The 13,505-nt window shown below is 51.0% G+C and overlaps 1 protein-coding gene across 2 annotated transcripts in view; it reads left to right on the top strand.

The window, feature by feature from the left end:
• The window catches only part of MEGF11 (multiple EGF like domains 11), a 221,070-nt gene that overhangs the window by 2,992 nt on the left and 204,573 nt on the right, over window positions 1-13,505 (top strand). For both annotated transcript variants that reach the window (XM_021693980.1, XM_044917950.1), the window contains exons 2-3: window positions 1,453-1,554; window positions 5,638-5,738. In XM_021693980.1, coding sequence (XP_021549655.1) covers window positions 1,453-1,554; window positions 5,638-5,738 — 203 coding nt within the window. The remainder of the gene's footprint in view (window positions 1-1,452; window positions 1,555-5,637; window positions 5,739-13,505) is intronic.

Raw genomic sequence — 13,505 nt, 5'->3', positions numbered from 1 at the left:
CCAGAGCTCATGCACTCTGAACCGTTCATTCTCCTGCCCTAAGTGAGGTGTTCAGAAGCCGCGTGGAAACATAGGATCGTGGACTCTCAGAGTTGGAAGGGGCCCCTTGGGAAGCCAGGGGTGGGTGTTGAGCTGCCTCGGTGTCCCCAAGCCTGGAGATGAACCGGGCTTGGCCCATGTCTGCACAGACGTGTGCCTCTGACTCACATCTCCGTTGCGCCGGCTGATAGAGGCTCAGCAGGGACCCTCCTTACATCCTCAGTGCTTCAAAGAACCAGAATTTTCCAGGGCCCTGAGTCCCTGTGCCCTGCTGACTTCTCCGGGGCCCTCTTTCTGGATTCCAGATCTTTGACCTTTAAAGCCTGCTGTGGACCCACTCGGGGAGCTGGCCTGCCCAGCCCCCTTGCAAGCAAACCAACAGTCTCCTCAGGCAAAGCAGACGGATTTTTAGAGCCTGGATCTGGCCATCTGGCCCAGGTCAGTGAGCCGTCGGGGGGGAAACAGTGAGGAGTACCAACCTACAAAAAAATGAATTCCTGACATCTCAGTTGGGGCCCTCTCCCAGCCTGCACAGCAAGTGTGAATCTTCCCTTCAGCATCCTGGCTCGACCGCCTTCTCATACACCTCCTGCCGGAAGCGGGCAAGTAGAAAGGCTTATGGGTTAAGGCTGAGATCTTCCTCCCCGAGACTTCTTCCCACTGTTCAGGTTTATAGCTAACAGGCAGCATAACAAGGTAGTGCTTCGATTAGGAGTTCTGAGGCATGTCCTCGATGCTCCCACCGCTATACTGGAGACAGAGCAGAAGGCAACTGGGGGACCTTGGGGAAGTCACTTACTCTTTCTTTTCTTCATTGTCCTTGTCTGTAAAATGAAGATAGCAATCCACCAACCTTATAGGATTGTGAGGACTAAAATGGATTAAAACACTTAGCACAGGGCACTCAATAAATATTAGCAGTCAATTGGTACCGGCTGTGTGACCTGGGCAAGCTGCCTCTCTCTGAGCCTTAGTTTCTTCAGCTGTAAAATGGGACCACTTACTTCATAAAATTGCTACAAGGATCAGCTTCCATATATATGCTTTGAAACCCATAAAAATCCGAACAAAGTATTTTAAAGCTTGTTGGCTCTGCCTTCCAGAGCCACATAGAATAAACCTAAAGCCTCCTTTATTCATTCTCTGATAAATGAACAAATGATCTAGAATTTCAGAAAATGAGCCAGGCCAAAGGGCAGTAAGGGATATGTCTTGGATCCAACCTGGGTCAGGGAGGTGTGAATGCTGAGGGCATCCAGGACAGGAGGAGGATAGTGGGGTTGGGGGGGGAGGTTGGAGCCCCTCAATGCCTGGCTGCAGGCCTGGTTCCCCTGGGGCAGGAGCCCCCATCTTGAATATCAGCTCAGCCTCTCGAGTGCTGACCATAGCTTCCACCTCCTGTCTGGTTCTCAGCTATGCCGTGACCGTCCAGGAATCATACGCACACCCCTTCGACCAGATCTACTACACGCGATGCACGGACATCCTCAACTGGTTCAAGTGCACCCGACACCGGTGAGTACCTGTCTCGGGTGATGGGGCAGGGAGAATGTACTGGGCCCTCAGGGCTCTCCTTCGTGCCGGTTAGTAAAAGGCCCCTGGAGTAGCTGTAGGCAGTGCACTGCGTGTATCCCCTTGGTGCTCAGTCTTTACCCTGAACAACTGAGATGCTCTGCTGAGGGCTTCCTTCTGGCCAGAGAAGCTTATGGGCAGGGCGGGCCAGAAGTGCTGGAGAATTACTGCCCTTGGGGGCATCCCTCACCCAATGAGAAATGGGGAGTTGCTGGGTAAACCCCCCCCAGCTCCCTCACCCTGAGGGTAAAGGGGGAGAACTCTGAGGAACATTCTACACATATCCCAGTGCACCATGAATTGGCTGCCTTTTCTTCCCTGTCTCTTTTCCCCCCTCCCCTCCCAGTGCTTCCTTAGATTGCCTCTCCAATAAAATGCTTGTCCTTGAATCTTTGCCTCAGGGTCAGCGGGGGGACCTCCAACCTCAGGCAGATCCCTCAGAGCAGATGTAGCCCCATGGCAGGGCATCTGGCTTGGAGAACTGAGCACAGGAGAGAACTGGGCAGCTTCTTGTCACCTTGGCCGGGCTGCCCATGGGAAGAGCTCAATCTAAATGACTGTGTGGGGGTCCCTTGCTCCCTTGTCTGCAGCCCTCCTGCAGATCATGCCATTCTCTCATGTTGCTGGGGGAAAGAGGAGAGGAAGGAAGAGAGAACATGTTTTATTGGATGACCCTGGGCAAGTTGCTTTATTTGGGAATTCCCAGTGTGCTCATCAAACATACGATGATCTCTGCCCTACCTACTCACAGGGTCCATTGAGGTCAGGGATGAGAAAATGCTTTGGAAAGTGCAGGGAAAGACGGGGAGAAGCGAGCTATTAGATCTGGGCAAGGTGGCACTATTATTTGAGGGATGGAAACCAGCAGATGAAGGGTGGGTGAGCGCATGAGGGGAAAGCCACCTATTAGGCCTCTTCCCTAGTTGCCGAGCATCCATGTTGGTTCCAGATTTCTTTGGCTTCCTCCGTGGGGGCCTTGTCCCTCTTTGTGGTTTATGCCTGAATCATGGTGGTAGCAAGGTGGATGGGGAAACCTGCTCTATGCTGAAGTGCCAAAGTCCTGGTTTTCTTTGGGGTTTTGTTCGTAAGTTGCTGTGAGCATAGACATGATAGCTGCTTTGACATGCTTATTTGCTAATCCCAACATCTGGGCCACTTCACGGTGGTCTTCATTCATTGTCTTTTCCTTTATGTAGGCAGTATTTTCCAGTTGCTCCTTGCATCTAGTAATTTTGAATTATATTCTGGGCACTGTGAACAGCAGAGATTGTAGAGAATGAAATCTGTTACGTTCCTCCCGAGAGGATTGATTTGTTGTTGTTGTTTGTTTCGGCAATCAGTTAATCTGGCTGCATTCGATTTCCAGACTCCGAAAGTTCCATATTTTTGGCCTTAGCGGGACCGTGTGGGACCTGCCCCCTACACATACCATTCAGGGGCCAGGAGTTTGGGCAGAGATTTTACAAAGAATATGGGGCTTCCTCTTTGCGGCTCTCTCTTTTCTGGGGTTTCACTTTTCACTCTCAAATTGCTGGATCCACCCTGGACTTGTCTTGTAGTGCTTTAAGCCAGGAAGGCTGTGTGTTTTCTACCTGAATTGTAGCCACCTGGAATATGGTTGATTGGGGTCTGCCCTTGGGCTAACCTTGCCCAGTGTCATTTCCTTCTTCCGAATTTCTCTTTCCCTCCAGTATCCACCTTTGTTCCCTCTCTGGTGCCTTCTGGTAGTTGTGGTTGTTTTTTGTTTTTTTTTTTTTTATATTTCTCCCAGATTGTATAGTTGTTGGTAGGAACTTTGCTCCCATAGGAGCTACTCGGCCATGACCACATCCCCTTCCCCTAGCCCTTGATTGTGAAATGAGGAGGTGGGACCAAATATCCCCTTCCAGCTTCCTTAGCTGTGCCAAGTTGGCTGCCTGTGGCCCTGGTCAAAGGTGGAGGCAGAAATAGAGGTCCTGCTCCCTCCATGAGCCCTGTCAGGCCCTGTGCCAGAGCCAAGTTTGCTCTGAGGTGTGGCTTTGTTAGGTACTCGGAGGCCCGGGCTGCCATCCATCAGCGCTGGGGGGAAGGTGAGTGAGTGGCTGCTTATTAAAATAGGCTGCATTCCTGGAACATGAATTATTTTGCTAAATTACTGAGTTGCCTCGCAGCTTTCCTGCTGACCTGGGGTGTGCATGCTGACAGCCACACCATTAGTCTGCTTCAGTGTGGAATGGTTTGTTTAAATGCAGCACCCTTTTCCTGACAGCCTGGCCCCTGGCCCCTTCCCTCTGCTGCTCCCCACCCCAGCGCTGGGAGCAAGCAAGGGTGGGAGAGCCAGAAGCAGCAGAGACACCTCTCTCCTGGGAGGCTGCCATGGTGCCAAGACCACCTCTCCACTGGACGGACTGGGGGATACCCCTGTGTGGTGGGACGACTGGGTTGGATGAACTCTGAGCCAGCCCCGACTCTTCCTTTATCCGAGAGGTCCACGCCACCCCCAAAATTGCCGGGAGCTGCTTTCCTGTACCGGGGAAGGAGCTTCACTTGGAGGCTGGCTTACTTTTCATCATGGGCTTTTGACAAAGTAGAATGACCTTAGTTTACGACACTCCCAAATATCATGGATTTCCCTGGGGCCCTGCACTGTCATTTGTCATAAAGCGAGGGCTTTAAAGACTGGGAGGGCTGTGGGACTCCCTTCCCAAGTTGGCCTGACCATCCATGGAAAGCAGGCTGTAGGCATCTCCCATGTCTGGTCCCCGCTGCTCTGCCCCCTAAGGAGGGGTCCTCAGGGCAGGCTCCCCTGGGGTGTGGGTGGGGATGTGAAGGAGCTCTGGCTTCAAGGCCCGAAGACTTGGGGTTGAGTCCTAGTCATACATCACGACCTTGGGAAGTTAGTTCCTCTCTCTGTCCCTTAATGGCCACTTCAATCTCTTCCATTTTGACCTTAGGTGTGAGGAAGGGGTTTTGCATACCAATACCCCATCTTGATTTCCTCCTAAGACTCTGTCCTCCCACCAGCCATTTACCTGGTCTTTCTCATTCACTATGGCCATCCCATATGGCCAGCCAGCCACCCTGTGGGGACTGGCACTGGGCAGTAGGTTAAGCCTGGTGGCTTTGAAATTAGAGTGACTTGGGTTCACATCTTGATTCTGAAGCTGATTCATTGTGTGACCTTGAGCGAGTCATTAACTTCTCTGAATATCAGTTTTCTCATCCATGAAACAGAAGGGGGGTTCATAAAATAAGAATAAAAATGGTAAAAAGGAAATAAAACAAAGGTGACATAGTCCTGTTACCTGCCTCAGATAGAGAATGGAATGACGTTGCGCCTAGAAATCTCTCTGGCACAGGATGAAGTGTCCATGCCTGTCCCAGCAGAAGAGGCACACTCCAGGTCTCCGATTCCCAGGTCAGAGCTGCCTCTGCTCCCTGGGCCTTATAACTTCTTCCTGCTGCAGAGCCAGGGCCTGGTTCTGAGCCTTCCCAGGGATGGCATGCGAAGCTCTTGCCCAGGACATGTTATTTTTAGCATGAGGGAGGTTAATACACTCCCTGGGACTAGGTCAGACTCAGAGGGCCCTTTGCTGATCCTGTTTCAGTTCTCCAGACGGGTGGACCGAGTCCCTGGAGGCCGCGAGCAGCCTGCTCATTGGGGCAGTGGCCCTGGCCACTCTCAGGGCCCAAGTCCAGTTTGGGTCCCCCCAGGAGCTCCCCAGGGTCTGGAGGCTTCCAGGAGAAGCGCCTAGTTACCTCCCACCGTCACCCCAGAAAGGACCTTCCGAAACCCTTCTCGGCATCACGCCGACGAGACTGGGGAAAGTAGGTGTGGCAGATGCTGTGTCAGTAATATTTTCTGCATCACAGTGGCCCAGATGCAGCCATCGATTTTTCTTTATTGTGTTCCTTCATATTCGCAGCCGCCATGCATTGTAAAGTAATTATTGAATGGCATCCTCAATATAGCTTAACACAAATATCACTCTAACGCGAGTGATTGATTTTCAATACTTTCAAGTGGCTTTCTCCCTTGTGCCTCAGGATCAGCTATAAGACGGCGTATCGGCGTGGCCTCCGGACCATGTATCGGCGCAGGTCCCAGTGCTGCCCTGGCTACTACGAGAATGGGGACTTCTGCATACGTACGTAGCGGCCGCCTCCCTGGGGCAGGGGAGGGAACCAAGGGGAAGGGAGGTAGGGGGCTGTCAGCCAGGCCCTGGGCAGCAGGCCTTGGCTGAGCTGAGGGCTCCAGAAATCCCTGCCTGCCGGCAGCTCTGCGGGGATCAATGGGTCTGCTACAAGCACGTTCGCACAAATTTGTCCAACAGGTCGATCTCCTAAGAGGGTTGGATAGACGCCGGTCGGTTCTAGGCTTTGATGGGGTCAGGAGAGAAGTGCACACTTTTGGAGCGTGCTCTGAGGAGCCGTGGGGAGGAAGGGCTGAGTGCCTGGCACAGATCGGAAGGGCTCCAGAAGGCTTTGCTGGGTGGAAGGAGACATGGATGGATAGAGGGTGGAGGGATGGAGAGAGGGTGGAAGGGAGGAAGGAAGGCAGGCTGGATCATTGGAGAGCAAGACCGTAGTACTGAGAAGGAGGGTAGTAAGAATAAGATAGATCACAAGGGGCCGGTTCTGGGAAGTGGGAACATTTCCAGAAAGGATCAGGAGACCTGAGGACAAGGTGGGCGCGAGGGCTTAGTTTCTGGCAGCCGCAGGCCCTCTGGGTGGGAGGGCAGTGCTGTGCAGTGGGAGATACCCAGGAGTCTGCAGATCTGGGTTCCGGTCCCAGCTTCCCAGAGATGTGGCTTTGGGCAAGTCACTTAACCTCTCAGCTGTAGGGTTAGAGTCTGTTCGAGTCCAACGGACTCTTTCCCACCACCTCTGACAGGTGCAATGGGGACGGTATGGGGCACTCCAGTGGGCAGTAGAGTTTTGCCCCAACTGTGGAGAGTGTCAGAGAAACTGGGAGCCCCCCCATTAATGACAGAGGGGAATCCACCCCCATAGCTTCTGCTTCTTCATTCGGAGGCAGATTTGGAGAGTGATTTTCCTTGTTAGCATTCTCCTTGCCCTTTGGGTGAGTAGAGTGAGCCGGCACCAGAGAGCCAATTTGGGCAGGGTGGACGTGTTAGTGTTGGGAATGAAATGACAATTTTCCCCTCCTGATGTTACATATCCCCTCTTGCTGGAGAAGCTCGATCCTAATTGCATTACAGGAGTGAATGAAAAATGCTCCCACAAATAGGTTCCGTAGTGATGGTTTTGCGGGAAACATACAAAGATACTCACGCAAAGCCATCCCCAAAAGGCTGTGTCTCAGGAGCGGGGCAGAGGACTGGACTGGGACAAGGCATTGGCCAATGCCTCACCTGGGATGGAGCTCCTACGGGGACCTGGGTGTAGAAGTGAGATCAAGACCAAGGTTTTACTGCTGCTGTCTGCCCAGAGGAAAGTGAGAGCCAGGCATGGGCTGTGACCCAGGACTCACAAAGCCTGAGCAGAATGGATGTGAGCGGCCCTTCAGGGCTCAGGGCGCAAGGATGGACTCGGGGAAATGATAAAGGGAATTCAGCTGTCAGCATGGGGCTCCAGGAACAGAGGAGCACATTCTTTTTCTAATTTCCATCAGCAATTGTTGGTAGAGCTCTTGGAAAATGAAGAGCAGGGCAGAAGCACTAAGTGTCCCGATTGCACAGACCCAGTCTTATAATCTCCCACCTACTCCTTATGTCACGGCCATGGGCCAGCCCACCTCCGGGAAGCCAGCCGGAAAAGCCAATTTTAGGACTGAGGGCTCCTCCCAAAGGGGGACAGGAGTTTCAGCAGTGAGATGGGTCACTGTGGCATGCGGGGTGCTGGTAGTGATGACCCAGGGTGGCAAGAGTCCCATAGGTCTAGGTTTGAGTCTCAGTTCTGTCCCCCCCCAACTTCTTCCTCTTTATGCTCATCCTCATAGTCTTCACAGGACAACCCCCCTCACGAGGCACTGTTCCAATCACTTTATATACATGAATGCATCAGCTCCTCACAACAGCTCTCTGAAGTGGGTTCCCTGATCCCTCCCATTTTATAGATGGAGAAACTGAGTCACAGAGTGATTAAGTGACTTGACCAGGATCATACAGCTAGAAAGTGGTAGAACTGGGATTTGAACCTAGGATGTCTGGCTCTAGAGTCTGCTCTGACCCGCTTGGATGGGCTGCTTCTCTCTCCGTGAGCCTAGGCAAGATGCCACCTCTTGGTACCTCAGTTTCCATTCATGTAAAATGGGGATAGTAATAGATATCACCAGACACAGCATAGGGGCTTAATAAATGCCAGCTCCCTACTCCATGACTTTGGGTCTTACCATTTTTTCACTCTTGGCTTTTGTTTTAATTTTTTGCACCTCCATGGACCCTGTCCCTGGGAAAATGCACATGACATATATAACCCCCCCCCACACACACACACAGCCCTTTGCACACAGTTTCAGTGGGTCCATGGAGCCCTCAAATCCCTTACAGAGTCTTTGGACCCATGGTAAATCATTTCTGCCATATGTTCATGTTTACCCGTTCGATTTACACTGTTCCTTGTCAACTTGTTTCCTACTCGAGTGCTGGGGACATAGACACACACAAGGGACAGTTGCTACCTCAAGGAGCTGGCAGCCTAGTGGAAAGAGATGGTCTGGTACACGGATACCTGCCCCCAGAGTTACAGATGCTTCGATGAGCATCTTCATAAAGTAGGGCAGAGTAGAATGGAGAGATGTCTTCTTCAGCCATGCCCACTTATCGAGTATTAATGAGGAATCAGCTCTAGGGGCGCCTGGGTGGCTCAGTCGGTTAAGCGTCTCCCTTCAGCTCAGGTCATGATCCCGGGGTCCTGGGATGGAGCCCCGCATCGGGCTCTGGGCTCAGCAGGAAGCCTGCTTTCCCTCTCCCTCTGCCGCTACCCCTGCTTGTGCTCTCTCTCTCTCAAATAAATAAATAAACAAAATCTTAAAAAAAAAGAGGAATCAGCTCTAGACAGAAGACTGAAGGGGGAAACCCTCGAGGGGTGTTCAACCCAGTATTTATTAGACGCCCACTGTGGCATGCCCGCAGTGCTATGCCTTGGGATATAGGAGAGGTGTTAGGAATAGCTCCTGCCCTCATGGAACTCATGGTCTTGTTGGGAAGGACAGGCCACATGCAGAAAAACCCGTGGATAACAGCCAGAGGCGAGTGTGTGAAAGAACACAGATGGGACACGCCAGGCTGGAGACAGCGCTGTGACCTGCTCTCCCTCGGGGGGCTTCGTGGGGCTTTGGGCTGGATGGAATGGTGTCTTTGGGCATGGATGGGACAGGGAACCCCATCAGCAAAGACGGGGAGGCAGCTGGCCTTACCGCGGGGGGCAGATCTGGGCTGGGAGGCTGGCTGGCTGAGGCAGTTACTCATTTCCCTGGGGCTGCCGTTTCAAGCAGCACAGCCTGGCTGGCTTAATCCACAGGAGTGTACTGTCTCACCCCACTGGAGGCTCGAAGTCCAAATCAGGGTGTCAGCAGGGTTGGTTTCTTCTGCTCTAGGCCTCTGCCCTTGCTTCTGGTAGCTCTGTGGCTCGAGGCGCCGGAACTCCATTCTTCACACGGCCTTCTCCTGATATGTGTGTCTGTCTCCAGGTTTCCCCTTTGTATAGGGACACCGCTCAGACTGGATTAGAGCCCACCCTAATGACCTCGTTTGAACCTGATTACCTCTAATAAGACCCTATCTCCAAATAAGGTCAGATTCCGGAGAATTGGGGATTAGGACTTGAACATATGAATTTTAGGGGGACACAATTGAGCCCATGAACAGGTAAGTGTCGGCCATTGCTATGTTCTCTTGTTCCTGCTTATTGTAATGGGAAGAAAGGAAGGGGACCGGCCAGGCTTTGTCAGCTGTCCAGGAGCGAGTGGAGACCCCAGAGTCAGGGAACTTGCGTGAGGGATGGTGCCCAGGGTTCTGGGTGCCAGATGAGAGCTTGCAAAACCGGAGGCTTTCAGGAATCGATGCCCTGTGGCCCCTCCCCCTCCACTTCTTCTCCACCCCTTGGGAGCCAGAGAACCGTGAGGTTCACCAGAACCTGGTAAGAACCCATCTGATGCCAAGAGTCCTCAGGACTGTGCACAGGAACATCTGTGCTCTGGGGCGGGGGGACATCATCCTCCCTCCAGAACCACCTTCCTGGAGCCCATTTCTTAGCAGATACTAGAAGGACACTGGCCTGGAGTAAAAGCCTTGGCTGACTCTGCTATCAACTTGCTGTGCAATCTTGGGCAAGTCCCTTTGCCTCTCTGGACCCACTGTGGCATTGGATGGATCATCCTCGTGCATGGAAGGAGTAAGATAAAACAATGAGTGAGCATGTCCTGGAATGCATAGAGCTTGATACAGATGCAAACTCCTCTTTGTGCCATTTCCCCTGCCCCAGAACTGCCATCTTTATCCCAGAGCCCTTGGCAGCCCTTCTAGAACCTTCTACACCAGAACTGCCCACCCCCTCCGTTAGCTGCCGATACAGCTGAGTCCTAGCTCCTCTTGGTCACCCAGGCATCAAATATTTCCTGAGGATCACCGGGCACAAACACAGTTCTCTTTCTTTCTCCTTTCTTGGGAGATAGGGCAGTGAGCATCTTTGCCTCACAGGTGGAGCTGATTTTGTCACTTACAAAATGGGGTTTGAGATATTTCAGCAAACTGCTCTTTGAAAATATTAGGCGCTATTGGACTGGATGGGCTTGGTTACGATGCTGTAACAAACAACGCCCAAATCCCGGTGGCTTAAACCAATAGAGTTTTGGTCCTTATTTATTTGACATGTCCGTCCTCTGCCAGGACCCAGGCTGTTGGAGCAGGGCGTCTGCAATGTTGCTGGTTGCTGTAGCAGAGAAAAGAGGGCTTGAAGTATTGAAAGCAGAGGGCCAAAGTATTTGGTGAGCACTATCAATGCTTAGCACCACACAGATGCCATGGTAATCACAATTCACAATTCACTCAAATGTATTATCGAGTACCTGATTACCTAATGTAAGAATCACCTGGAAGACGTGTTCTAACTTTTAACACAGACTACTGAGCCCCAGCATCAGTCTCAGATTCAGAAGACTTGGGGAGGGGACTGGAGAATGTGCATTTTTAAAAAAAGATTTATTTATTTATTAGAGAGAGAAAGCACAAGCAGGGTAGGGGCAGAGGGAGAGAGAGAAGCAGACTCCCCGCTGAGCAGAGAGCCTGACATCGATCCCAGGACCCCAGGATCATGACCTAAGCTGAAGGCAGATGCTTAACCTACTGAGCCGCCCAGGCGTCTTGGAGAATGTGCATTTCTAACAAGTTCCCAGGTGATGCTCATGCTGCTGCATTGGGAGCCATGCTTTGAAAACCACTGGTCTACCTACCGCTGAAGATGGTTACACTGCATGATGCCTAACAGGTGCATCCTGTTGGTGTTCAGGGCCTCTCCTGATGGGCAAGAGGAGAGTGCCTGCTTCAGAGCAGCCAGCAAGGAGGGGGAATTAATCTGTGCAATCCCCCATCTCCTTTTTCCTTTTGGTGGGGGAGGTAATGCCCCCGGACTTCCTGGAGGAGTCATCTAGCCCTTTCAGCGGCTGCTTGGAATGCTAGAGCCCTGCGTGTGGTTTTCATCCAAATGGAGAAGTGGAGGGATTAGCCAGCAGCTCCAGGTATGTGGCCTGGGGGTGGGGGGAGGGGTTGCTCAGCATCCCGGCAGGGAGACTGCGCAGGCCCAGTGGAGTCAGTATGAACCGCCCGGGATGGCTAAGGGGGAGCCAGCAGCTGACAATCCAGGAGACTGGCCGCACTGAGGGCACCTGAGTGGTGCCTAAGATTGAACTCCAGCAAAGTCCTCACACCATTTTTGGGATTTAGGTACCCCTGTCTTATTATCGCAGTTGTTTTATATGGTGGATGGCTATTTAAATGTAAATTTAGCTCATGTTTACTGATTTGCTTGCTCTTCACCTCTTGCGTCTCACTCCTTTCTAGCTTCGGCTTCATTCTTGAAGGGCCGTGTTCAGTAGTTTTTCCTGGGAGGGTCCACGAGCAATCGCCTCTCTTACGCTTCGCTCGTTGGAAAATGCCGTATTTTATTTTTGTTGTTGTTGTTTAGATTTTATTTCATAATCATAATCTTAACTGCAATCCAGCTAGACTTGGAGGTGAAAATGCCTTCATTTTACTCTCACTCTTGAATGGTGCTTTAGCTGCCTGTGGAATTGCAGGTTTTCAGTGATTTTTTCCCTCAGGGCGTGAGGATGTTTTTCTGTTGTGTTCCGGAATTTGTCATTGCACACGTTGCCGTTTTCCTAGCACGTGTCTGGGTGTGGAGTCGTTTTCATTCACTGTTTGCTCCTCAGAGGCTATACATCTCCTTCAAGCGAAGGATTCTTGTGCTTTATCAGTTCTGGAAAATTCTCAGCCATGTCTCTTCTAATACCTCCTGTCCTTCATGTGCTCAGTTTTCTCCTATTGAAGCTCCAAAATGTTAGAGACTCGTTTCACTCCCTCTCTCTCCTAGGCTCTCATGTTTCGTCTCTGTATCTCTCCATGCTGTATCTTGGAGATTTTCCTCCGATCCATTTTTCGAATCCTTTAGCTCTGCTAATTAACCTGTCTGTTGAGGTCTTAATTTCAACAACAGTGTGTTTCATTCCTAGGAGGTCTGTTGGTCCTTCTTCAGATCTGCGGGGTTTACTTTCTTATTTTATTTTTTCTCTGTAGTGTCCTGTTCTTTCATTATGAATTCTAATCCTTCAATGATTGCTCTAGTTATTTCAAACATATTTCGCTTATAGTCTCAGATGGTTTTATCTGGAGCTATTAGTTCTATACGGTCAAGATAATTCTATCTTGAGTCCATGATTTTGGTTGACTCAAGTTCCTAGACTATCAGTTCTGTGTGTGGACACTGCTGATTCTCCCTTGTGGTGGATTATTTCCCCATATTGGTTATAATTTCTTTTTTCTTTATCACTGTGAACGCTTGAGCTTTTTGCCTCCTCCCCCATGTCCTGGGGTGTGCACGTGCCCCACACACCAATTCTGCGTTTCCTTCTTAGGCACACTAATGGTTTTCAGTGGCTCACAACCTGTCTTTGCATTGATAACTTGGTTTGGGATTCCACGCTGAGGCTGGAACTGTGGCAGAGGTTTAGGGTTTGTTTTTTTCTTTTTCCTTTAAAAAAAATTGATGTGGAATTCACTTAATGCAGTAGTAACCATTTTCAAGCATACGCTTAGTGGAGTTTAGTACACTGACCGTGTTGTGCTCCTGTCCCATCTAGTCCTAAACAGTTTTCAACACCCCTGAAGGAGACCCCTGGGCCCATGAAACAGTGACTCCCCATTCCCCCCCCCTGGTTTTTGTTTCTTGTGGAAGACTTTTTACTCGTGCAGAATGCCTTATTTTTCACTCGGCCAGTGGGCGCATTTTCAAGTTTCGCCTACATGGAGCCGGCAGCTCCCAAGGCCACATCTGCCCCTGTGTGGGTGTTAAACCCCAGGCTCCTAGCTGGGGCTGGGGGCAGCAGCTGGCTAGGTCCCCTGTTCCCCGGGCTACCTTAGCTTCAGCATCTGCCCTCCTGTACCTCCTATAAACGGCCCACTTTTTCTTACACTTGGGCGTTTACCTTTGTCTCAGAGCTCAGTTAGATATCTCTTTATTTTATTTTTTTATTATACTTTGGGAGCATTTTTGTAGCAGAAGGGGCTACATTAGCACTTTCTCCATGTCACTGGAACTCCATGCCCCTGTTTTATAGTGAGTCGTGTGGTGGTGGGCTTCATAATCAGACCCAGTGACATTTAGTTCAATGCTTTCTTGGACTGATGGCTAACTTCCAACAACACTGATAAAACAACATAACATCTGGCGGTTGA

The sequence above is a fragment of the Neomonachus schauinslandi genome, chromosome 9, assembly GCF_002201575.2.
Source record: "Neomonachus schauinslandi chromosome 9, ASM220157v2, whole genome shotgun sequence".
In the NCBI taxonomy this organism is placed as follows: domain Eukaryota; kingdom Metazoa; phylum Chordata; class Mammalia; order Carnivora; family Phocidae; genus Neomonachus; species Neomonachus schauinslandi.
The sequence above is the reverse complement of the archived record's forward strand: the minus strand, read 5'-3'. Positions and strand labels throughout refer to the sequence as shown.